General features: G+C 41.8%; 1 protein-coding gene across 1 annotated transcript in view; it reads left to right on the top strand.

Moving 5' to 3' along the window:
- The window catches only part of LOC117511827 (protein bassoon-like), a 648,753-nt gene that overhangs the window by 386,150 nt on the left and 234,680 nt on the right, over positions 1 to 27,923 (top strand). Inside the window, 1 exon segment of the mRNA XM_034171736.1 lies at positions 14,489 to 15,979. Within this exon segment, the coding sequence (XP_034027627.1) occupies positions 14,489 to 15,979 (1,491 nt within the window).

Below are 27,923 nucleotides of genomic sequence, written 5' to 3'. Positions count from 1 at the left end.
GTGCTAGGACCAATTTTATTCACTTTATACATGCTTCCCTTAGGCAGTATTATTAGACGGCATTGCTTAAATTTTCATTGTTATGCAGATGATACCCAGCTTTATCTATCCATGAAGCCAGAGGACACACACTAATTAGCTAAACTGCAGGATTGTCTTACAGACATAAAGACATGGATGACCTCTAATTTCCTGCTTTTAAACTCAGATAAAACTGAAGTTATTGTACTTGGCCCCAGAAATCTTAGAAACATGGTGTCTAACCAGATCCTTACTCTGGATGGCATTACCCTGACCTCTAGTAATACTGTGAGAAATCTTGGAGTCATTTTTGATCAGGATATATCATTCAAAGCGCATATTAAACAAATATGTAGGACTGCTTTTTTGCATTTACGCAATATCTCTAAAATTAGAAAGGTCTTGTCTCAGAGTGATGCTGAAAAACTAATTCATGCATTTATTTCCTCTAGGCTGGACTATTGTAATTCATTATTATCAGGTTGTCCTAAAAGTTCCCTGAAAAGCCTTCAGTTAATTCAAAATGCTGCAGCTAGAGTACTAACAGGGACTAGAAGGAGAGAGCATATCTCACCCATATTGGCCTCTCTTCATTGGCTTCCTGTTAATTCTAGAATAGAATTTAAAATTCTTCTTCTTACTTATAAGGTTTTGAATAATCAGGTCCCATCTTATCTTAGGGACCTCATAGTACCATATCACCCCAATAGAGCGCTTCGCTCTCAGACTGCAGGCTTACTTGTAGTTCTTAGGGTTTGTAAGAGTAGAATGGGAGGCAGAGCCTTCAGCTTTCAGGCTCCTCTCCTGAGGAACCAGCTCCCAATTCGGATCAGGGAGACAGACACCCTCTCTACTTTTAAGATTAGGCTTAAAACTTTCCTTTTTGCTAAAGCTTATAGTTAGGGCTGGATCAGGTGACCCTGAACCATCCCTTAGTTATGCTGCTATAGACTTAGACTGCTGGGGGGTTCCCATGATGCACTGAGTGTTTCTTTCTCTTTTTGCCCTGTATGCACCACTCTGCATTTAATCATTAGTGATTGATCTCTGCTCCCCTCCACACGTCTTTTTCCTGGTTCTCTCCCTCAGCCCCAACCAGTCCCAGCAGAAGACTTCCCCTCCCTGAGCCTGGTTCTGCTGGAGGTTTCTTCCTGTTAAAAGGGAGTTTTTCCTTCCCACTGTCGCCAAGTGCTTGCTCACAGGGGGTCGTTTTGACAGTTGGGGTTTTTCTGTAGTTATTGTATGGCTTTGCCTTGCAATATGAAGCGCCTTGGGGCAACTGTTTGTTGTGATTTGGCGCTATATAAATAAAATTGATTGAATTGATTGACTGTGACTGCGCCTGACCACACCTGAATATCAGACCAACATGCCCAAATACACTCATTTAAACAACTGTGAGCACTGTGCCAAATGTAAGACAGCACCCCCTAGTGCCAGTGTGACATCCAACAATGTCTTTCCTGTTGAAAACCTCTGGCTGCTTTACTAACACACTCTTCATGTTCTTGATGAAGTTTACTGTAGAGAACATTTAAATATACCTCGCTAAATATAATGTTGATTCATCTTTATTCTGACAATCATGTTCCTCTCAAACACTTGTTAGTAGTACAAAACATGAATGACGGAGGGATGTAGGATATAGATGAAGGCAGCACAAGAAGAACTTCATGTTCCTCTGAGGGGTTTAGGTCTTTAATTGAATTTTGGTTCTTCCACCTGCTCGCCTGTTTGAGCCTCCAGGCTAATTAATGACAGATTCTATTACAGTCACAGTGATCTCCACTCTGAGGAGCTTCTACTCCTTCCTCTCTTACGCTCAAATGTGAACCTGCATAATACAAGTATAAGGTTTCAACATTTAGAACAACTATTTCTGGTGGAATGAAAATTTGGTTTTGGTTTTGTTGTTGTTATACGTTTTATGGAGCTATACACACACACACACACACACACACACACACACACACACACACATATATAAACCCCAGACTTCCCTACTAGAGGAAGTCTGGGGTTTATATGTCCCCTACTAAAGCTGTTACCCTGCGGCCCGATCCCAGATAAGCGGTTGAAGATGAGAGATGAGAGATGATATTAGCAAAGCTAACTTTTTTGTTAGCAGATTAGTTTTTCAGCTAATTTTCAAAATACTCAATGGACCAGTTAGCTTCCACTAAATTTAGTTCTGATAACTTTCAGTCCGCTAACATGTTCTTGCTGGCATAGTGAGTGAAATGTAATGGTCAAAATTAGGGTTGGGTATTGGGAACTGGTTCTTTTCAGGTATCGTTAAGAAATGACTCAATCCACTGACATCAGTAGCCTTTTTGCTTAACGATTCCCTTATCGGTCTTTCAGAGCGTCCATTGTTTTGAGGGTGTTTGTCGGGAAAATGATAACTTCTGTGCACTGATTACAGACCCTGCAGTGGGTCTGTCATCAACCATTTCTGCAGCGCGGCTTTGCTTTGAACCTTGAACCAATGAAGCAGTGCTTCAATCTGCTGCTTCATTGGTTCATTGTTTCACTCCTCTTCAGAAGCGGCAACTCCGCTTCTTAACCCGTCTCAAAGCCATTAAAATATGTCAATCATGAGTCACTTTTATGCAGATTAAAGTGACTAACTGGGACTCCTGTCTTGTTGCAAGAAAGAAACGAGAATTGTCCTCTGTTCCGTTGCTCCAAACACTGCACCGCTCTCTGCTGAGTCGATTCTGCTCGGAATTTATAACTTCAAAGCAAATTGCTGTTTAAATCAAATGAAACGTCTTTCCAATCATTGTAAAACAAACAATAAACTGCAATCGGTCAAAATGTTTTTTCCCCTCCCAAAATGAGATGTCCTGCGTCGTATGGCCACAGACCTACAGACTCCAGCAGCCATCTAAGTTCAGCTCAGATGTATGGAGAGACAATCATGCCATTAATGTCTGAAAGGAAATGCTTTTGATAAAAACTACAGATTTTGTTTATTTCTATTTATGTCCAGAGATCAAGGATCCAGTGACCACTTTCATATTTATTTACTGTAAGACTCACTAAAATGTTGTTGACATAGAAAACCTGTAAAGCCTACATGTAGTACACAGAAGACTCACAAGAGGTATCGATAAGGGAATTGATAAGGAATTGGATTGATAAATGGAATCAATAATTGTATTGATATTGATAAAATCTTATCAGTACCCATCCCTAGTCAAAATCATGTATGTTAGTCCCAATCTGTTGCGTGTTTTGCAATAGTCAGACCGCTGTGAGCTCAGTCCTCCCCCAGCAGACTGCTGTTGCCACGAAAAAAGTGTCATTGTCATTTATGAGACAGACAGTGGCCAGGAGACATGAAACACAAAGCGCCTCCTTGTGGTTTCACTTATAAACAACTAATTCCGGACAGTTTATCGACATTAACGATAACTCTGTCATTTTTACAAAGTGAAAATATTGCACATATCTTTTAAAGTAATCCACTAATGTTGAAGGTTTGACCTTTAACAGACACACACACACCAAAAGGCATTACGGGAAATACAAATGAGTCTCTTTCAATCTCTTCTCCCCCCCGTCAAAATGCAAGAACACTGCCATCTACTGGATGGCAGTGTGAATAGCGACCAACCTTGGTCGTGAATTACACTTCACAAACAGAATTTTCAGTTTTGCAAATGCCTTTGTTTTACAAATGAAAAAAAATGACAAATTTACAAATACATATTTATTTGTAAAAACCAACCAACCAGTGAAGGAGACTCATACTCCCCACAGATGACTAAGCTTCTCACCCTATCTCTAAGGAAGACACCAGCCACCTTCCTAATGAAGCCCATTTGGGCCACTTCTACCCGCAAACTAGTTCTTTCGGTCATGACCCAACCCTCATGACCATAGGTGGGAGTAGGAACAAAGAATGATCAGTAGATTTGGAGCTTTGCCTTTTCATCACAACAGTACGGTAGAATGAATGCAACACCGCCCCTGCTGCACCGATTTTCCGGCAAATCTCATGCTCCATTGTTCCCTCACTTGTGAACAAGACCCTGAAGTACTTGAACTCCTTTACTTCGGGCAAGACCACATTCCCTACCCAGAGTAGCAATCTATCGGTTTCCTGCTGAGAACCATGGCCTCAGATTTAAAGGTGCTGATTCTGATCCAGTCACTCACAATGTAGTTTCATCTGTCATCAACCTCTTACAAAGTTCTCTCACAGTTTTCACACATTATGAGTTGCAGAGATTACATTCAGAGGGCTTTGCAATGCATGCAACAGCTCTGTAAGTATTTGGTGAGGACCTCTGTCTGCCCGCCAGCTTCAGACGACATGCGAGTGACACCCTGTGAATCATGTGAGAGGATGTTGTGACCCAGTGAATGTCACACGAAATCTCACCAAATCACTTGCAAATGCTGTTTGCAAGCTGTTGCAGCCCAGTGAGACAGTACCCTAAGAGTATGAGCTGTCACTTGAGATAGCATCAAAAGAAATAAGTTTAGATTTGAGAAAAAGAAGTGTTGATGCTCAGAAAGCAGGAGAAAGAGTTATCACAGCATTTCCAAGTGTCAAGAACTGCAGGAAGTGTCATCAAGAAAGTACAGAACAAGCCTGGCAGAGGTAGGAAGACTAATATTTCAAAGACTCTGGAAAGAAAAATAGTGAGAGACATGTCTAAAGACCCCAGAACAGCTGCCAAGACACCAGTGAATGACTTGACCAAGTCAGGAATTGTCTCAAAGAAGACAAGCACAAGAGCCCTGGACAGAAAAAGAGTGTGAGGATGCAGACCAAGAAAACCTTCACTTCTCCAGAAAAGACACCTTCAATCCAGAATGAAGTATGCTAAGGACAACCTGGAGAAAGATTGTGTATACTGGAAACGTGTCCATGGTCAGTTGAGACAAAACTAGACTTCTTTGACCTTACAGACTTACAGACTTTGGCCCTACAGACTGCTTAGGGCCCCTTCACACATAGTACAAATAATCAATCAATCAATCAATTTTATTTATATAGCGCCAAATCACAACAAACAGTTGCCCCAAGGCGCTTTATATTGTAAGGCAAGGCCATACAATAATTACGTAAAAACCCCAACGGTCAAAACGACCCCCTGTGAGCAAGCACTTGGCGACAGTGGGAAGGAAAAACTCCCTTTTAACAGGAAGAAACCTCCAGCAGAACCAGGCTGAGGGAGGGGCAGTCTTCTGCTGGGACTGGTTGGGGCTGAGGGAGAGAACCAGGAAAAAGACATGCTGTGGAGGGGAGCAGAGATCAATCACTAATGATTAAATGCAGAGTGGTGCATACAGAGCAAAAAGAGAAAGAAACACTCAGTGCATCATGGGAACCCCCATGGGACCACAAATTACATTCAGTTGGAATATTTATAGACCTTAAAAAGGCTTTTGATACAATCAATCATGACATATTAATCAGTAAAGTTGAACAGTATGGGATTAGGGGGTTGGTGTTGCACTGGGTGAGAAGCTACTTAAGTAACAGAAAACAGTTTGTGAAGTTGGGGGAATATAGATCATCATGCTTGGACAATGCTTGTGGCGTCCCACAGGGGTCAGTATTGGGTCCAAAACTGTTTCTAATTTATATATATGATATTGTCAATGTTTCCAAAATATTAAAATTAGTATTATTTGCAGATGACACAAGCATTTTTTGTTCAGGGGGGGGATTTGCAGGAGTTACTGAGGAGGATCAGTATAGAAATGGGAAAATTGAAAATATGGTTTGACAGAAACAAATTATCATTAAACTTAAGTAAAACAAAATACATGTTATTTGGCTATTGTAATACAGACATACAGGTTCAGTTACAAGTCGAGGGGGTAGATATTGAAAGGGTACATGAAAATAAGTTTCTGGGGGTGATAATAGATGATAGGATAAACTGGAAGACTCATATAAAAGATATACAAAGTAAACTGTCAACAAGCATTTCAGTTCTAAACAAAGCGAAACATATTCTGGACCACAACTCACTCCGCATTCTTTACTGCTCACTGGTTTTACCATATTTACAGTACTGTGCAGAGGTATGGGGTAATACTTATAAAGGTACAACACAATCACTATCAGTAATGCAGAAAAGAGCTATAAGAATTATTCATAATACTGGCTATAGAGATCATACAAATCCACTATTTTTACAATCCAAATTCTTAAAATTCACAGACTTGGTTCATTTTCAAACAGTACAAATCGTGTATAAAGCAATAAACAATTTACTTCCAGCAAATATTAAAAATATGTTTTTTAACAGATCAGGGGATTGCAGTCTGAGGGAGAAATTTAATTTAAAGCATCAGTGGGCACGAACAACATTAAAAGGTTTCTGTATTTCTGTCTGTGGGGTGAGGATGTGGAACAGATTGGGAGTGGGGCTCAAGCAATGTCCAAGCATGAACCAGTTCAAACAGCGGTACAAAAATATGTTTGTTTCTAGGTATAGGGAGGAGGAAGGGTAATGAGGGTTAGGGTGTTTTTGTTTTTTGCTTCGGCTTGTAAATATATAGTATTTTGTATGTAAGTAGGTATGTGTAGGTGTATATTTATGTTTGTGTATGTATGTTGATGGATATATATATATATATATATATATATATATATCGGTTTAGGTGTGTAGGAATCTATGTGTATATGTGGCAAAGGGTATTACTGGTTGTGGGGAAGAAGGGGTAGGGATAAATAAGCTGATGCTTCACCCTACCCCTTTTCGGACATGTTGGGTACACAGTAGGAACTTTTTTGTTGTTGTCTTTACTGATCTATCTTGTAATTGTTGTATCAAATGTTCGAAATAAATAGTTTTCATTCATTCATTCATTCATTCATTCAACCCCCCAGCAGTCTAAGTCTATAGCAGCATAACTAAGGGATGGTTCAGGGTCACCTGATCCAGCCCTAACTATAAGCTTTAGCAAAAAGGAAAGTTTTAAGCCTAATCTTAAAAGTAGAGAGGGTGTCTGTCTCCCTGATCCGAATTGGGAGCTGGTTCCACAGGAGAGGAGCCTGAAAGCTGAAGGCTCTGCCTCCCATTCTACTCTTACAAACCCTAGGAACTACAAGTAAGCCTGCAGTCTGAGAGCGAAGCGCTCTATTGGGGTGATATGATACTATGAGGTCCCTAAGATAAGATGGGACCTGATTATTCAAAACCTTATAAGTAAGAAGCAGAATTTAAAATTCTATTCTAGAATTAACAGGAAGCCAATGAAGACAGGCCAATATGGGTGAGATATGCTCTCTCCTTCTAGTCCCCGTTAGTACTCTAGCTGCAGCATTTTGAATTAACTGAAGGCTTTTCAGGGAACTTTTAGGACAACCTGATAATAATGAATTACAATAGTCCAGCCTAGAGGAAATAAATGCATGAATTAGTTTTTCAGCATCACTCTAAGACAAGACCTTTCTAATTTTAGAGATATTGCATAAATGCAAAAAAGCAGTCCTACATATTTGTTTAATATGCACTTTGAATGACATATCCTGATCAAAAATGACTCCAAGATTTCTCACAGTATTACTAGAGGTCAGGGTAATGCCATCCAGAGTAAGGATCTGGTTAGACACCATGTTTCTAAGATTTGTGGGGCCAAGTACAATAACTTCAGTTTTATCTGAGTTTAAAAGCAGGAAATTAGAGGTCATCCATGTCTTTATGTCTGTAAGACAATCCTGCAGTTTAGCTAATTGGTGTGTCCTCTGGCTTCATGGATAGATAAAGCTGGGTATCATTTGCGTAACAATGAAAATTTAAGCAATGCCGTCTAATAATACTGCCTAAGGGAAACATGTATAAAGTGAATAAAATTGGTCCTAGCACAGAACCTTGTGGAACTCCATAATTAACCTTAGTCTGTGAAGAAGATTCCCCATTTACATGAACAAATTGTAATCTATTAGATAAATATGATTCAAACCACCGCAGCGCAGTGCCTTTAATACCTATGGCATGCTCTAATCTCTGTAATAAAATTTTATGGTCAACAGTATCAAAAGCAGCACTGAGGTCTAACAGAACAAGCACAGAGATGAGTCCACTGTCCGAGGCCATAAGAAGATCATTTGTAACCTTCACTAATGCTGTTTCTGTGCTATGATGAATTCTAAAACCTGACTGAAACTCTTCAAATAGACCATTCCTCTGCAGATGATCAGTTAGCTGTTTTACAACTACCCTTTCAAGAATGTTTGAGAGAAAAGGAAGGTTGGAGATTGGCCTATAATTAGCTAAGATAGCTGGGTCAAGTGATGGCTTTTTAAGTAATGGTTTAATTACTGCCACCTTAAAAGCCTGTGGTACATAGCCAACTAATAAAGATAGATTGATCATATTTAAGATCAAAGCATTAATTAATGGTAGGGCTTCCTTGAGCAGCCTGGTAGGAATGGGGTCTAATAGACATGTTGATGGTTTGGATGAAGTAACTAATGAAAATAACTCAGACAGAACAATCTGAGAGAAAGAGTCTAACCAAATACCGGCATCACTGAAAGCAGCCAAAGATAACGATACGTCTTTGGGATGGTTATGAGTAATTGTTTCTCTAATAGTTAAAATTTTATTAGCAAAGAAAGTCATGAAGTCATTACTAGTTAAAGTTAAAGGAATACTCAGCTCAATAGAGCTCTGACTCTTTGTCAGCCTGGCTACAGTGCTGAAAAGAAACCTGGGGTTGTTCTTATTTTCTTCAATTAGTGATGAGTATTAAGATGTCCTAGCTTTACCGAGGGCTTTTTTATAGAGCAACAGACTCTTTTTCCAGGCTAAGTGAAGATCTTCTAAATTAGTGAGACGCCATTTCCTCTCCAATGTACGGGTTATCTGCTTTAAGCTACGGGTTTGTGAGTTATACCACGGAGTCAGGCACTTCTGATTTAAAGCTCTCTTTTTTAGAGGAGCTACAGCATCCAAAGTTGTCTTCAATGAGGATGTAAAACTATTGACGAGATACTCTATCTCACTTACAGAGTTTAGGTAGCTACTCTGCACTGTGTTGGTATATGGCATTAGAGAACATAAAGAAGGAATCATATCCTTAAACCTAGTTACAGCGCTTTCTGAAAGACTTCTAGTGTAATGAAACTTATTCCCCACTGCTGGGTAGTCCATCAGAGTAAATGTAAATGTTATTAAGAAATGATCAGACAGAAGGGAGTTTTCAGGGAATACTGTTAAGTCTTCAATTTCCATACCATAAGTCAGAACAAGATCTAAGATATGATTAAAGTGGTGGGTGGACTCATTTACATTTTGAGCAAAGCCAATTGAGTTTAATAATAGATTAAATGCAGTGTGTTCACAGCAAAACAGCTCATATGAGCGAACCACAAAAACACTGAGCCGACGTCGGGAGGGACACGTGGTGGGACAGGCATGAACGATCCTGCTCGACAGTTTTGTGCTTGAGTGTGCACGAAACCATTGCAGCAGGAACACAGTGCGAGCAGCTGGAGCATGTGTAACCACATCGTGCAGCTGCTGTGGAAAAGCTGCGGCTGTTGGCGGACACGCCCCCTGTCAGTTCAGTGCACACACCAATGTGATAGCTGCCATTTTTGAGGTAAGACATTGAAGTTTTGTTGACTAAAATAAGGTTAGCCTCCTCTGTACCAGGCTAAAACGTTTAGTCGGGTAATGTGAAACTTCAGCCAACTAAGTACTTTTTGCAACAACTAATGTCAAAAAACTAGTCAACAAAGTGAGTTTATTTGACTAAAGTAGATTCGACTGCTTTATGAAACCGGATTACTTTGTGCACTTCTGTGACCAGCTTCAAAGTATATGGCATTTGCAAAAAACAGCCATGGAGACTGCCAAAAACAAAGTACTTGTGAATTCTCATTTTTCCGAGTGTTTCCAACAGTGTTTACATAGCTTTGAGGAAAATGTCCCAGCATGCGTTTGAATGGAATGTAGCTGTTAATGTTAAGAATGGTGCCACAGATTAATTGTATAGTTTACATAAGTGTAATGTGTGTTATGATGACTCATTTTTAAGTGATAACTATGAATTTTGATGCAGACTTAGTGTGTCTGCATGTTCATCATGAATGCTGCCTGTTAAAAACAGTCTCTGCTAGGTGGTCAGCTTTGTGAATGCTTATAAGTGTTGTCATCAATATAACTGAGAAAAAACTAAAAAGCTGAGAGGTACACATGTATGCGCACGTTCAAACAGCGTGCTGCTCCGCACACATCAAGATCCAAAGTCCAACAGTCTCTCTCAAAGTAAAGTAATGTATAAATAAAGCCTACCAAGTCCATTGAGGAAAACAAATTACAAAAGGAAAAAACCTGAACAGGGCACTCACCCACTTGAAGAATGATTTCCAAGATTAAATATGTAAAGTCCACTCCACCAAAAAAGTCCTCATGCACAGATCATGTGCAGTCACCAGCCAGAGAACAATGTCCAGGCCCACTATAAGTCCTCATGGACAGATCGCGCACAATTGCCGGCCGGAGAATAATGTCGTACTGGAGCTCCGCTGTCAGCTCATTAAGTTCTCTCACATTTCTGGGATGTTAGACAGAAAGTCCATTATCTCCTGAAAATAACATATTATGACTTTTTCCAATGTAAGAAATACATCAGCATGTTCAGGCAGCCTGTAAAAAGAGCGTCGTGGAGACATTACACCTGCGCATTTCTTGCGGCAGTAAAATAGCATCCTGTGACAAATAGCAACGTCACCCCACATTAGGTTCCAAAATCCGGCAGACTCTGGAAAAATTAAGAGTTTCGGGGTGAAGTGTGTCATCTCCTCTCTCTCTACAGCCTCTAAATCCAAGCCATCACTTTCAAATAAAAGCTCAGAAGCTTCATTATTGGATGTAGCAGTGTTCATTTTACTGTGTCTGTCGGCCATCGGGTTGTTTCTGCTTTTCCTAAAATGTACGTCACACGGTGAGAAATGCAGAGTAAGACCTTTTCTGGACATGCATGTGGGAATGTGCGAGAAGGATATTTAGCAGTAAAATACATCAGTGACTACGTTTACATGCAGCCAATAACCCTTTCATAACCCTTTCATAACTGGAATATTAGCAATAACCCGGTTGCGCACGGCCATGTAAACACCCGCAAAAACCCGAATATGCTCATATTCTGGTTTTTAAAAACCCGAATAAGACCCCTGGGTTACTCCTTTTCTAACCCAAATATCAGGTCATATAAACACGCATTGGGATATCCCCATAGAAAGGAACATTATTTTGTGTTCTGCGCATGTCCTATCCACAAGGAATCTTAGTCTTTTGAGTACGGCAACTACGAGGTCTGTCCATAAAGTATCGTACGTTTTTATTTTTTTTTAAACTATATGGATTTGATTCATATGTTTTCACGTCAGACAAGCTTGAACCCTCGTGCGCATGCGTGAGTTTTTCCACGCCTGTCGGTGACGTCATTCACCTGTGAGCACGCCTTGTGGAAGGAGTGGTCCCGCCCTGTCGTCGGATTTTCATTGTCTGGAAATGGCGGAATGATTTGGGGTTTTTTTCCATCAGAATTTTTTCAGAAGCTGTTAGAGACTGGCACCTGGAAACCATTCGAAAAATTTATCTGGCTTTCAGTGAAAATTTTACGGGCTTCACAGAGAATAAGCACTATTACTACAGCTTTAAGGACGGCCCACAATGGCGCTCGGCGCGCTGCGCTCCGAGTGGTGACGACAGGCACAAACCACCAGATTATTTCTGAACGGATGGCTGTGTGGAGCTGGGACCGTCGTGTGCACTTTCTCTGGTTATCACAAGAGCTGGACATCAACCATTTTCCGGCAGATTTCACTTTTAACAAGAGATTTTGTCATGGAAAGCCGCACAGAGGCTTTGTGCATCACGACCGATTCGCTGTTTGAGCGAGACAAAGAACGCCTCCGTTTCGGCGTGTCAGAGGACAAGTTCGGACATGCCCAGCTCTCCACAATTTCTCTTATAACTCACTCGACTGGTAAGCATTGAAAGCCAAGATAGGCATGTTGCAACTTGTCCTCTAACACGCCGAAACGGAGGCGTTCTTTGTCTCGCTCGAACAGCGAATCGGTCGTTACGCACAAAGCCACCGCGCGGCTTTCCACGACAAAATCTCTTGTTAAAAGTGAAATCTGCCGGAAAATGGTTGATGTGGAAGAGAGAAAAATGAGAAAATGTTCATGCCTGTTTGAGAAAAGTGTGTAGTGAGGGGTTTTACACGAAGCAGGATTACATGAAGCAGGATTTGCATGAACGCCAGACCAAATCAAGCAGCGGTGGAAGACGTGCGTCGCTGTTTAGATGGGGATATTCCAAATGATACCAGTGACCATGTATACAGGAGTAACTCTGTCTGCTTAAGCATGTAAACGGGTTATTCCTAATGATTCAGAAACTGGAATATTGACCTTGACCCGAATATTAACGGTATGTAAACGTAGTCACTGACCACTCATTATTACCGCATGTGTACGGATAGACTTACAGTCAAGAATACTTTGTTGTTGTGTTGTTAACCGGGATGTTAAATAACGTGCAGCATGTCCTTTAAATACAATTAAAGCCATAACACCTGGCTTTGGTCTGTGTTTGGTAGCCAAATGAGAGTGAGGCTCAGAGTTTGAATACATGCAGTCGGGTTGCGCACTTGACTTATTGGGATGCAGCGCCTGAGTATTCGAGCAATAACGTGATGAACAAAAATGACTGACAGTTGCAGTTTGTGTCACTGACAGTCTGCTAAGCCTTGCTGATCTTAGGACAGCTGTATTCCTGAAACATATGTGAATGAGAAACCACATGTAGACAGAAAAACCAAGTGGAACGTCCCAACTATTTTCGGTTCACACTCCACATGGTATTATGAGTAATGATGTACACAGAGTACTCAGGTAGTATGTAAAAAAAAAATCCACCACGTTTAACCTCAGTCAAGCAGGTGTGGATATTCTGGGCTGCCGTTGATAAACTCGACATGACCAGAGCTGAACGGCGGCCTGGATTAGAAAAAAACTGCTGACTCCTTTTCCTCTTTTCCTTCATTCCTCCCTCTTCATCACTCCTCTTTATTCACTCCCATCCTCCCTCATTCCTTCAAGTGATGTTGGTTATTAAACAGATGGGGACACATAAAAAAATCAACTCCCCCTGTTTTCCTTGTTTCCATCTTCTCGCCATCTTCATCAGATATAATTATGTCAGCACAACGTGGGAAGAGCAAAATTATACTTGCAAATCTTCTTCAGCTATTCAAGGAATGAGATGTACATTTCCAACCTGATTGGAGAGACGTGGAAAAGAAGGCATCAAAGGCAGAGAACAAGAAAAACTGACATGGAGAAAACATGGGAATGAAAGATGGGAAAATATGTTAAGGTGGAACGGAGGTTGTGAGGGTTTAGCACCGGTTATCGTCGCGGCGTTAACACAATATTGGATCAGTAATACTATCAAGTAGGAAATGGCAGAGAGCAAAGCACAGCAGGAGCGCCTGCTTATTTAGGGTATGTGGCTGATGCAGCCATCATCCTGCCAACCCCCCCCGTTTCTCTCCATGCTTTCAACAGCTTCCACTCAAATTCAGCAAACCACCTTGTCTTGTAGTACCTCGCGTTGCATTGTGGGTAGGAAAAGGGGTGGGAGAAATGCATGAAACGTGCAGAGATTTTTGCCAGCTTTGCTCTGATTGCAGTGCAGCTAAATATGGCTCTATTTATGGTTGCTGGCTTGCCGTGACGGATGCAAGGATCCAGTAGAAAAGACATGAGGAGAGCAGGTTGACAGTTCAAAGACGAGTCGTAGTCGGGAGAAATTAGAGTGCGAAGCGAAGTGTCCAGACACGAGGGAGCATCAGAGGAAGACGGGTGATGTTTTCTTATTCTTAGATGTGACGGGCTGTTCTGCCTTCGTTTCACATTTGACATCTTTGCGTTGACGATCTTGCATGTAGGTGCTGTACATACGTGCGGTCGTGTGTCTGTGAGAGTTTTCATGCCTTTGACTTGGGTTGGGGTTTCAACTCGGCAATCATTCAGCGCTGCAGTCAATTTGTGGTTGATTTACCTTCCTCTCCCTCCCTGCCTCTCCATCTGCTTCTGGATGATTAGAACTATTCTCTGCACTTCTGTTTTCCGCAGGACGAAACATGAGCCGTACACTGTGTCTAACCATCCGAATGCACGCTCCCATCTGCAGGTTTGAAGATTAATGAATGCATTCAGCCTGAGTCAGCAATGATATTTAAATTAATCAATGGCAATCAGAGCCTGGAAGGGAAGAGATGAGTGAATCATCGTCTTGTTTTTGTGTCTTTCATGTCAACTGCTTTACCTGAACAGAAGTCCACCTATTGCCTTTTTTTTAATGCTTTCATTTTATTGCAAAGTTTTGTTGTGGTCCAATTTGCTTGACACAAGATGTCGCCTAGAACGGCAACCAGAAGTAACAGTGAATCTGTTTTGTCTGTGCAGGTGCAGGAATGGTTGTGTCTGAACTGTCAGATGCAGAGGGCTCTTGGCATTGACATGACCACACCTCGCTCAAAGAGCCAACAGCAGATCCACTCTCCATCCCACCAAGCTAAACCCATTGTCCAGCCTCAGCAGCCTGCACCTCAGCCAGCACAACCGGCAGCAAAAGTGCAGCCCGTACATTTGGCACAGAGTCAGCCCACCCTGCAGCAGCAACAACAGCAACCACAAGCTCAACCCTACAGTCAAGCTCAACCCTACTCCAAGTCTCAGTCATACATCCAGTCTCAACACTATCCACAGTCCCAGCCAGAGCAGTACCCTCCATCACAGCCAGGGCTTCAGACTCAGCCTCATGCACCCATAGGCCTTCAGCCTCATCCCCAACAGTACCCTCAGTCACAACCTGCGTTCCAGGCCCAGCCTCACTCTTCTCCGGACCTTCAGAGACATCCAGGTCCTGGAGGCCTCCAGCGGCAGACAGGGCCTTCTCAGCAGGGGATGAGGTCTGACCAATATTCACAGAAAAGTCCTGGAATTCAAGGAGCAGTTGGAGGTCCTGGAGGAGGTGCCACTCAGCCTGGAGGCCCACGGATTCCTCATCCTGGTGCTGTACCCCTTCCTGGCTTGACGAAGGCGCCTTCCCAGCCTGAGCTGGGTCGTGGGTCTCCAATGCACCAGTCTACAACATGGCATCATGAGCAGACCAGAAGCGCTGGCTCATCTCCAGCCCACAAGCCTCAGAGTCATGGCCTTCCACCAGCTCAGGATGGTCTGACAAAACTCTTTGGCTTTGGAGCATCGCTGCTCAACCAGGCTAGTACTCTTATAAATGTAGAGCCCCTGTCCACAGCCTCTACACAGCCAAGTACTGCAAAAGGCAAGGTGGTCTTCAGTAATGCAACTCCTGACAGCAGGCAGCAGCAACAACAAGGGGCACCTGGCACCAAACTGTTTGGAATGGCAGGCACCCATCCTCCAACGCAAATGGGGAGCACTCGCACACCAAGTCAAATGGGGGGCCCTAATGCACAGAGCCAAATGGGGGATGCTCAAGTACCAAGCCAAATGGGGGGCTCACATCTACAAAGCCAAATGGGGGTTTCACAACATGTTTCAAGCCAAATAGGAGCTCACCAAATGGGTGGCCCTCATCCACCCTCCCAGAAACAACAGCAGCCTCCCATGCCCCACCAACAAGTAGGGGTGCCCCAACAGCAGCCCCTCGCACATCATCAAAAAAGGCCACAACAACAAGGACAACAATATCAACAAACATCCCAGCAACCCCAAAAAGCCCTACAGAAGCAGGAGCCCATGGTGGCCCCTGTGGTTGCTCCAGAGTCCGAGAAGCCAAAAGTGAACTGTCCTCTCTGTAAAACAGAGCTGAATATCGGCAGCGCCGACCCGCCAAATTACAATACCTGCACACAGTGTCACAGCCACGTGTGTAATCTGTGTGGATTCAACCCAACACCACATCTGGTGGAGGTAGGAGCAGAACTACACATACTGAAACTCTCACACACACACACACACACACACACACACACACACACACACACACACACACACACACACACACACACACACACACACACACACACACACACACACACACACACACATGAAAGTTCACAGAGTCAAACACTGAACAATAACCACACACACTTACATAATCATCAGTTGATAAGGTCATTCCATTTCTTTTGTATCTAGAAAACAAAACTCTTCAACTCCTCTCACACTGTTGTTTTGTTGAATCGTTTTTAGTCATTTTTTTTGTGGAATTTAAAATTTAAGAGCTTATGTTTTATTGGAAATATATAATCAAATAATTTTGTATTGAACCATTTTTTTTGGATGAGTTGATGTTGCTGATGAAGAGATGAATCATTACAGAGCAGTAAAAAAAAAAACAAAAAAAAAAACAGATTTTTCTTTGGAACACTTTTGAAGAAGAAACAAAAAATTGAGCTAAAACTGATCAATGCATGGCGGTTCCACCTATCGGCCTGTTTGGCCGTGTTGTTTGAGTCTTATTTTGGGGTTTATCGTTTGTCATTGTTTTCTGTTCTCTGGTGTGGGTGTTTCCTCGTGTCTGCCATGTGTGCCTTGATCCTCGCTCCCCGTGAGTGGGCGTGTCTCCCCTTGTCCGTCGTGTGCACCTGTTTGTGTGTGGTTTCCTTCTTTTGTGTCTTATGGATGAGTGCGTGTGTGTGTGGTTTTGCCGTTCGTCTCCCTGCATCCGGTGTGTGTGTGGGTGTGTTGTGTACCTGCCCTCTGTTATTCCGTGTCTTGGGGCGTGGGTGCCGATCGACCCCCTGCGTCCGGTGCATGGGTGCCTGTCTGGTGTCCGTCCCTCCTCTTTGGTCTGTGGTTGTGTGCTGCCCCCTGCTGTGTCTTGTGTTCGTTCAGTTCTGTATGCGCGGTTATTATTCGTAGTTCCCCTTGGGGTTTCTTGGTGGTCTGGATTTTGATTTTTGTTACTATTTTGTACTGATTGTCATTTAGGTTTGATCACAGTGTTATTGCTTTCTTAGTTGTTCCTATTCATGTTTATTTCTGCTGCACTCACCTCTTAGTTGATATTTATTTATTGTGTGGTTATTTATCTTATGGGCAGCACAGTGGCTTAGTGGTTAGCACTGTTGCCTCACAGCAAGAAGGGCATAGGATTGATTCCCACCTGTGACATTCCTGTGTGGAGTTTGCATGTTCTCCCCGTGTTTGTGTGTGTTTCCTCCGGGTGCTCCGGCTTCCTCCCACATCCAAAGACATGCAGGTTAGGTGAGTTGGAAACTTTAAATTGTCTGTAGGTGTGTGTGCGGGTGTGGACGTGTTTGTGTGTCTATATATGGTCCTGCAACAGACTGGTGTCCTGTGCAGGGTGTACCCCCCTCACGTCCTGTGACTGCTGGGATAGGCTCCAGCCCCCGTGACCCTTAATTGGAGTAAGCGGTTGAAGATGAGTGAGTGTTTTTCTCTTATGATGGTTATGTGTGGGTTTTGTATCTATTTTCCACTCAGCCTTGGTTGTCCTTTACTTTGTGATCACCGTCCCTGTCCATTTTGGTTCTGTCACTTGTATGTCACTTTATTATCCATGTGTGTTTTTGTTTCCTGTTGTCGCTAGTTGCGCACCTGTCTCATTAGTTGTTTCAGTATTTAAGCGCACCGGTTCTGTTGCTCTTTGGCGGTTCACTGTTTGTCATGTTGTTTGCTCGTCATGTTTTCCGGCCCTGTGTTCTGTTGGCCAGTTCCACGCCTTTGTGAGTATGTGTTCTGTGGACCACGGAGTATTTCCATTGTTGTGGTTATTTTTTGCTCCTCGTGCCTCCTGGTAGTTCCTGTCCCATCTCCTCCCTTCATCTGGATACATCGTGTACACTGAACTATACAGACTGTTTGTTGAACTGAATGCACTGGACACTGTAAATAAATCACCGGGTTTTTATCACACCTCCAGAACATCCCCGTCTGCATTTTTGGGTTCTACAATTACCGCAAACCATAACACAATGATCAAAAGAAATATGATCCCCAAACCATCAAATATACATACTCACATGCAGTTCTCTCATTTTCCATTTTTTCAACACTAGTTTTCCTTTCATGAGTCCAACCATTTCAAATTTCCAACAGTAGATTTTTTTTTCCTAGAAGAATTTATATGCTGTTTTAAAATCCTCTTATATTATAATTGTAATATCACCTCCATAACTATTATCTGTTAAATGGCAACAATTTCATATTTAAAATTTTGAAAAGTTGTCAAATGTTGTCTTTATTTGATGAGTCGTCTTGTCAATGAAAACTGACTGAAAAGATGAGGTAGAACGGACCATGAAATATACAAATATACAAACAGCAAGAAAATGAGATTGATGAGAAGTAGAAAACACGCAACACTGTAAGGTGGAGTAAAGAAAACAAAGCGAAAGATGAGAGAAAGTGCAAGGACAAAAGGTGAAAGAAAGAGACAGACACCAGGAGAGACTGGAGAGTCAAGAGGCAGACGCCCTTTTCATTTATACTTTCTATCTTTGCAATTAGACTCGTGGTGCAGTAAAGGCCCTCTGCTCCTTCACCTCTTCTGTACTGATCCGCCAGCAGGCTTCAAGCTAAAACCATCAGGAAGAAAGAAAGCAAGAGAAAAAGAAAGATGAAGTGTAGAAACTAGAAAAGGAGGATGAACAGAGGGGAGGATGTGGTGTTTGTAAGGAAGAATGGAAGGAAGAATTTGAGGAAGGAAAGAGAAGCACGTAAGAGGCAAGTGAGCCAGGAAAGAAGGGATAAGGATGCTTTTTAAAAGGAAGATGGCTAATTGAGTTGAGTCTGAATATTACCGAGTGAACAAGTATGATCAGGTTACATAAAATTCAACAAGCCAACTTTTGAGTTAGCTACATGCTAGTGTGATGGAGGCCAGCAGGGGTCACTGTGCATATGGCAGTAAGTCAACCTCACTTCCCAACACCAAAAAGACGCTCTGGCCACAGACACCAGAGCCCGTGGGTTTTAGCCTCCTGGTTAGAGCACCTGCTTCCCATGCCGGAGATTGTGAAGCGACGGAATGGAGAGTACACATACACAATGCAGAGGTTAACCTAACTAGCCCAGCTAGCCGAATCGCTGAGCCATTGTACTGACTAAATCTAGTACTGACTAGATAATTGGCAAAGCTTCTGGGGAAAACCTGGTCTTGTTAGGAGAGACGGCATCCATCCCACTTTGGATGGAGCAGCTCTCATTTCTAGAAATCTGGCCAATTTTCTTAAATCCTCCAAACCGTGACTATCCAGGGTTGGGACCAGGAAGCAGAGTTGTAGTCTTACACACCTCTCTGCAGCTTCTCTCCCCCTGCCATCCCCTCATTACCCCATCCCCGTAGAGACGGTGCCTGCTCCCAGACCACCAATAACCAGCAAAAATCTATTTAAGCATAAAAATTCAAAAAGAAAAAATAATATAGCACCTTCAACTGCACCACAGACTAAAACAGTTAAATGTGGTCTATTAAACATTAGGTCTCTCTCTTCTAAGTCCCTGTTAGTAAATGATATAATAATTGATCAACATATTGATTTATTCTGCCTTACAGAAACCTGGTTACAGCAGGATGACTATGTTAGTTTAAATGAGTCAACACCCCCGAGTCACACTAACTGCCAGAACGCTCGTAGCACGGGCCGAGGCGGAGGATTAGCAGCAATCTTCCATTCCAGCTTATTAATTAATCAAAAACCCAGACAGAGCTTTAATTCATTTGAAAGCTTGACTCTTAGTCTTGTCCATCCAAATTGGAAGTCCCAAAAACCAGTTTTATTTGTTGTTACTGTGAGTTTCTCTGTGAATTTTCAGAACTTTTGTCTGACTTAGTGCTTAGCTCAGATAAGATAATTATAGTGGGCGATTTTAACATCCACACAGATGCTGAGAATGACAGCCTCAACACTGCATTTAATCTATTATTAGACTCAATTGGCTTTGCTCAAAATGTAAATGAGTCCACCCACCACTTTAATCATATCTTAGATCTTGTTCTGACTTATGGTATGGAAATTGAAGACTTAACAGTATTCCCTGAAAACTCCCTTCTGTCTGATCATTTCTTAATAACATTTACATTTACTCTGATGGACTACCCAGCAGTGGGGAATAAGTTTCATTACACTAGAAGTCTTTCAGAAAGCGCTGTAACTAGGTTTAAGGATATGATTCCTTCTTTATGTTCTCTAATGCCATATACCAACACAGTGCAGAGTAGCTACCTAAACTCTGTAAGTGAGATAGAGTATCTCATCTATAGTTTTACATCCTCATTGAAGACAACTTTGGATGCTGTAGCTCCTCTGAAAAAGAGAGCTTTAAATCAGAAGTGCCTGACTCCGTGGTATAACTCACAAACTCGCAGCTTAAAGCAGATAACCCGTAAGTTGGAGAGGAAATGGCGTCTCACTAATTTAGAAGATCTTCAGTTAGCCTGGAAAAAGAGTCTGTTGCTCTATAAAAAAGCCCTCCATAAAGCTTGGACATCTTACTACTCATCACTAATTGAAGAAAATAAGAACAACCCCAGGTTTCTTTTCAGCACTGTAGCCAGGCTGACAAAGAGTCAGAGCTCTATTGAGCCGAGTATTCCTTTAACTTTAACTAGTAATGACTTCATGACTTTCTTTGCTAATAAAATTTTAACTATTAGAGAAAAAATTACTCATAACCATCCCAAAGACGTATCGTTATCTTTGGCTGCTTTCAGTGATGCCGGTATTTGGTTAGACTCTTTCTCTCAGATTGTTCTGTCTGAGTTATTTTCATTAGTTACTTCATCCAAACCATCAACATGTCTATTAGACCCCATTCCTACCAGGCTGCTCAAGGAAGCCCTACCATTATTTAATGCTTCGATCTTAAATATGATCAATCTATCTTTATTAGTTGGCTATGTACCACAGGCTTTTAAGGTGGCAGTAATTAAACCAGTACTTAAAAAGCCATCACTTGACCCAGCTATCTTAGCTAATTATAGGCCAATCTCCAACCTTCCTTTTCTCTCAAAAATTCTTGAAAGGGTAGTTGTAAAACAGCTAACTGATCATCTGCAGAGGAATGGTCTATTTGAAGAGTTTCAGTCAGGTTTTAGAATTCATCATAGTACAGAAACAGCATTAGTGAAGGTTACAAATGATCTTCTTATGGCCTCAGACAGTGGACTCATCTCTGTGCTTGTTCTGTTAGACCTCAGTGCTGCTTTTGATACTGTTGACCATAAAATTTTATTACAGAGATTAGAGCATGCCATAGGTATTAAAGGCACTGCGCTGCGGTGGTTTGAATCATATTTATCTAATACATTACAATTTGTTCATGTAAATGGGGAATCTTCTTCACAGACTAAGGTTAATTATGGAGTTCCACAAGGTTCTGTGCTAGGACCAATTTTATTCACTTTATACATGCTTCCCTTAGGCAGTATTATTAGACGGCATTGCTTAAATTTTCATTGTTACGCAGATGATACCCAGCTTTATCTATCCATGAAGCCAGAGGACACACACCAATTAGCTAAACTGCAGGATTGTCTTACAGACATAAGGACATGGATGACCTCTAATTTCCTGCTTTTAAACTCAGATAAAACTGAAGTTATTGTACTTGGCCCCACAAATCTTAGAAACATGGTGTCTAACCAGATCCTTACTCTGGATGGCATTACCCTGACCTCTAGTAATACTGTGAGAAATCTTGGAGTCATTTTTGATCAGGATATGTCATTCAAAGCGCATATTAAACAAATATGTAAGACTGCTTTTTGCATTTACGCAATATCTCTAAAATCAGAAAGGTCTTGTCTCAGAGTGATGCTGAAAAACTAATTCATGCATTTATTTCCTCTAGGCTGGACTATTGTAATTCATTATTATCAGGTTGTCCTAAACGTTCCCTGAAAAGCCTTCAGTTAATTAAAAATGCTGCAGCTAGAGTACTGACGGGGACTAGAAGGAGAGAGCATAGCTCACCCATATTGGCCTCTCTTCATTGGCTTCCTGTTAATTCTAGAATAGAATTTAAAAAAATTGATTGAATTGATTGATTAAATTAAGGCAGCAACGCCATACAAATGCATTACACCAGGATCATAGAGAAGTACACACTGTATTGCATTGTGTATGTACTAATTGCATTATGTTCATGATCATGTCACCAGACAACGCAAAAGTTCAACCACGTTCAAAAACCTTGTGGCGCAACCATTGCCTTATTTCCCATGTTATCATTCTAATGGCATTATCATGATGTTGCACATGTTACTGCAGTCAGAAAGGACAGCCAAAAGGACTAAAAAAAGGTATTCCTTCCACCCAACTTCCAATTTAAGTACATTAAGGTGTCCACACCCATGGAGCCCTGGAGTGACAAGAGAGAGGTCAAAATAGACAAAAATTATATGTATGTACACTCAACAAAAATATAAATGCAACACTTTTGGTTTTGCTCCCATTTTGTATGAGATGAACTCAAAGATCTAAAACTTTTTCCACATACACAATATCACCATTTCCCTCAAATATTGTTCACAAACCAGTCTAAATCTGTGATAGTGAGCACTTCTCCTTTGCTGAGATAATCCATCCCACCTCACAGGTGTGCCATATCAAGATGCTGATTAGACACCATGATTAGTGCACAGGTGTGCCTTAGACTGCCCACAATAAAAGGCCACTCTGAAAGGTGCAGTTTTATCACACAGCACAATGCCACAGATGTCGCAAGATTTGAGGGAGCGTGCAATTGGCATGCTGACAGCAGGAATGTCAACCAGAGCTGTTGCTCATGTATTGAATGTTCATTTCTCCAGCATAAGCCGTCTCCAAAGGCGTTTCAGAGAATTTGGCAGTACATCCAACCAGCCTCACAACCACAGACCACGTGTAACCACACCAGCCCAGGACCTCCACATCCAGCATGTTCACCTCCAAGATCGTCTGAGACCAGCCACTCGGACAGCTGCTGAAACAATCGGTTTGCATAACCAAAGAATTTCTGCACAAACTGTCAGAAACCGTCTCAGGGAAGCTCATCTGCATGCTCGTCGTCCTCATCGGGGTCTCGACCTGACTCCAGTTCGTCGTTGTAATCGACTTGAGTGGGCAAATGCTCACATTCGCTGGTGTTTGGCACGTTGGAGAGATGTTCTCTTCACGGATGAATCCCGGTTCACATTGTTCAGGGCAGATGGCAGACAGCGTGTGTGGTGTCGTGTGGGTGAGCGGTTTTCTGATGTCAATGTTGTGGATCGAGTGGCCCATGGTGGTGGTGGGGTTATGGTATGGGCAGGCGTCTGTTATGGACGAAGAACACAGGTGCATTTTATTGATGGCATTTTGAATGCACAGAGATACCGTGATGAGATCCTGAGGCCCATTGTTGTGCCATACATCCAAGAACATGACCTCATGCTGCAGCAGGATAATGCACGGCCCCATGTTGCAAGGATCTGTACACAATTCTTGGGAGCTGAAAATGTCCCAGTTCTTGCATGGCTGGCATACTCACCGGACATGTCACCCATTGAGCATGTTTGGGATGCTCTGGACCGGCATATACGACAGCGTGTACCAGTTCCTGCCAATATCCAGCAACTTTGCACAGCCATTGAAGAGGAGTGGACCAACATTCAACAGGCCACAACTGACAACCTGATCAACTCTATGCGAAGGAGATGTGTTGCACTGCATGAGGCAGATGGTGGTCACACCAGATACTGACTGGTATCCCCCCCAATAAAACAAAACTGCACCTTTAAGAGTGGCCTTTTATTGTGGACAGTCTAAGGCACACCTGTGCACTAATCATGGTGTCTAATCAGCATCTTGATATGGCACACCTGTGAGGTGGGATGGATTATCTCAGCAAAGGAGAAGTGCTCACTATCACAGATTTAGACTGGTTTGTGAACAATATTTGAGGGAAATGGTGATATTGTGTATGTGGAAAAAGTTTTAGATCTTTGAGTTCATCTCATACAAAATGGGAGCAAAACCAAAAGTGTTGCGTTTATATTTTTGTATATAGTGTATAATGTATATGTACATTACACACATTACATTATACAATGTATAATGTATATAATATGTATATAGTGTTCAAAATTTATAACATAAATAATTCATAATTCACAAGGTTTGAATAATTTGTGCGCAGAAGATAAATAATTAATTTTGGCAGCATATACTTGTGGACGCACATGTTCTTTGAGCAAACAAAATCTATTTTGTGCTGAGTAAATGTATTTCTGTGTTTCCTGTTATCCACACACAAATCCAATAACGTCTCACACCCAGAGCGGTATTGTCTATCTCAGCTCTCTGTGTGCTTAAGTTGGCACAATGCAGGTGCTTATTATGTGCGGACAAACTAATCAAAGGTGGAAGCTAATTCTTTCCTGTGCACACACAGTAGCATTTTGAGTGCTCAATAAAATGTGGCGTCATGACATGTTTGTTTGTCACTCACTCTGCATCAACCACAGAGTGGACAACCTGTGCAGCTGGGTGCAACTCCCACTCATCTTTTGGTGCACAGACTGAAACGCACACTGTAAAATGCACACTGTTACAGGCTCCTGTGTTACTGTGACGCAGCAAAATCACATCGTATCATTCTGCCGTGTGTGGCTGTGTTCACAAAAACTAGCTTAATTTCCACTGAGAAAATAAATAACACTTACATAAAGTGAAAGGAATTGTACTTTCCAGTTTTTGGCTTATTCCCCCATCACACAGCAACGGTGATAGCTGGACGAAGAATAAAAGTCAAAAATCATGGAGAAAAGGTGGATGAAAAAGCCTGCAAATCAAGTTAACTCAAAATGAAATTTGTTGATGTCTGCAAAGATTTCAACGAAGGATTGAACAAAAGGAATGAAACAAAACCGAAACTAACAAAAGAAAAACTAAGCGAACGTCGAAAACAAATGAAATCAAAATGAAACATTCACGGACAGCGGGTATGATACGGAACGTAGCCAGCCTTGTCCTCATTCCTGCAGTACTTGCAGGTGCGAGATTTTCTTTGTCTTCACAACAACAAGTTTTGTTTGTCTTTACATTCTGAGGTCTCGCGCTGTGTCTGTACCTTGTTGTACACTTTATCTGTAATAGTATTTGTCCTGATGAGTACCTTTGACGGGTTCATGGCATCAGCCATGGGGAACTGTTCGTATCAGACGAAGGATACTCCCAAAGACACGCACACGCAGGCACACACAGGCCGACCACAAACAGTTGAAATGTGTGTAAATAGTTAAAGTAGTTGATAATGTTCTTAACGCTATTGTTTCTGTATTAAAATCTTGCTTGTTCGTCCCAAAAATGAACAATTCATGACAGATACAAGGATGTTTTGCTCAGCTCCTCAAAGCTTTAGTTATTGATTCCTTCAGTTATTGTTGCATTTGTCCACCTTTGTTCAATACATCAGACTTGGGAGGTTGAACAAAGTTGGGCAAAACTCAAGCGAAAGGCTAACGTTGTGAAAACTAAGCAAATGATAAGAAACCATCAAGAATGAAAGCAAAATGGAATACAGATGAAGTTGTCGGTAGTATTTGTTCAAGTTTTTCAGGTTTAAAAATTCTGATGAAGCTCCAGCTGCAGGAACGAAGCTGGATGAAGGTTAAACGATGCCTCAGAAAGTTGACAAAAGTCCAGATTTCTTGTTTTGTTTGGGCTTCTCTGTCCTTTGTTAGTGCCGTGTGAAGTAATTACATGCTCACAGCTTGTTTCTGGAAAATGTTGTAGAGGATTTGATGTAATGCGAATTTTTATTTTTAAAAAATTCTTAATGGTCCATGTTAAATTCCTGTGTTAACGTTCCACAAATTTGAAGTCAACATGAAATAACTTCATAAATAAATTGAGCAAATACTGATTTCAGAAAATGGGAATTTTGTTGAAATTGCTTATAATTTGTGACAAAAATTAGGTGCAAAAGGGCCGGCATGACCAGTCTATTTGAAACGAGAGTGAAGATGGTTAAGGAAATAAATTAAAATAGTGTTCAAGAGCAGAACATAAAGTGGGAAAGGACCATATGAGGAAGAGAGGACAGATGGAAGAAAAAGGGAAAAAAGGAAGCAGGGATGCATGTAAATCAGTCACTCGGGCATTTTGAGAAGTACTACTTGTGTTTTATGTACTTTGAGGGAACTTGATGCCTGCAGGCTCTTTGAGGAATATTAGTGTTTAGTGCTGAAAACTAATGTGGTGTCACCGCCTTGAGACAGACGTGGAGTTAATATCCAGGGTTACTGTGGATATAATACCAGTGACCTGAAGATGCACTCACACAACAAAAAAAACAACATTGATCAAATTATTTAGACCGTAAGAAGTCAAAGCCATTAAGTAAGTGACACAGTGAGGACTGTGGGTTTGTGCCTGTGGCTCTGTGACAGAAACAAAACTAAAAGTAAAGAAAGGAGAAACAACATCAGAATGATGGACCATAAATATGAATGATGTAAAACAAATGCACATCCATTTTTAGTCAATTATGAGAGTTTACACTAGTATTAATATGCATATGTCGTGGACATGAATGAGCGAAGCTCGTCAGCATCTCACCATGAAATTTAGGTCCTTCAGACTTTGAGTAAATGTTTCAGCAGAACATTAACATGGCTAAAACCTTTCAGCTTTCCATTAATTTTGCTCCAGCTGTATTTGTGCTGAATTTGATGCTTCTATCACCATTTGAAGGTTTTTTTCAGTTATCTGCTGCACTAATAAGCCAACATGAACCAGCTGTTGTCTGTTAGTTTAAACATGTTAGCACTCTTAAACAGCTAACAGACAGACATGGCAACCTGAATTAAAGGAGAAATGCTGCTTTTAACAACCTGGACCTCATTTTAGGCATAAAATACGGTCGTTTACTCACCAATATAAGTTTGGTGTGATTAGAAGTCCATAGTTCAAATGATGTGTTCAGTTCATATCTGAAGCAAACATTTTCCTTCTACTAAGGTGGATTAGAACTTTTTGTGGTACACAGCACAAACTACTGGACAGGAGGAACCTAACAGTCAATGTGACTCACTGATTTGAAAATGCAGGTCTTTCAACCAGACGTGTGGTGCTGTGACATGTCAATCATCTGTATCCAATCAGATTTCAGGGGAGTCCAGTGAAACCCCGGCCTCCGCTCTAGCTCCACCCATTCCAGGAAGTGTTCAACAATGGATATTTACTGTTTTACTGTGACTGAGAATTCGGCACTTCCTGTTTGAGTGTGAGCTTGCCACTGAGTTCCCGCAAGATTCCATGGGATCTCGTCTGTCAATCCAGGAAGTGTTTGACATTTGAACATTTCCTGTTTTACTGTGGATTTGAATTTTGGAACTTCCTGTTTAGGACTCCCTGTACCATGAGTGAGCCTACCCCCAGCCATTGGACGTGGACTAAATGGTGGTGGTGGGGTGGAGGGGAGTGCAGTGCTGGGTGCTGACCAAGGAGGATGCAGGAACCAGTGAAGGCGTCACAGAGGAGGCAGAGGCCAGCAACAGACAGGGACCAATGGGAGGCAGCAGAACACTGAGTCAGGTCCAGAAGCAACCATGAGGCGATGGGGTGAAGGAGGCAAAGCTTCAGATAGCATCTGTGAACAGGCAAAAGGTCAGTCAGGATTGCCATCTATAAGTAGCTTCAGCGTTTCCTATTAGCCACCGTTGATGCTGAAATCAAGAACAGCTGCTTCTAATTATCTAGCAGGTGATATTAATTTGTAAATGTGAGGAGAGCTAAAACTTGAGTCTTCCTGGTAGAACCTGCTCTTTGCTTCATTTATTTAACCAATTTCCATTCAAGACCTCTGCTCAAGCTGGGAAGCAATAATTCAAGAACTTCTCTCTTTGTCCAATGAGTGTTTT

This window comes from Thalassophryne amazonica, chromosome 6 (assembly GCF_902500255.1).
Source record: "Thalassophryne amazonica chromosome 6, fThaAma1.1, whole genome shotgun sequence".
Lineage (NCBI taxonomy): Eukaryota > Metazoa > Chordata > Actinopteri > Batrachoidiformes > Batrachoididae > Thalassophryne > Thalassophryne amazonica.
This window is presented reverse-complemented; position numbering and strand designations above follow the sequence as displayed.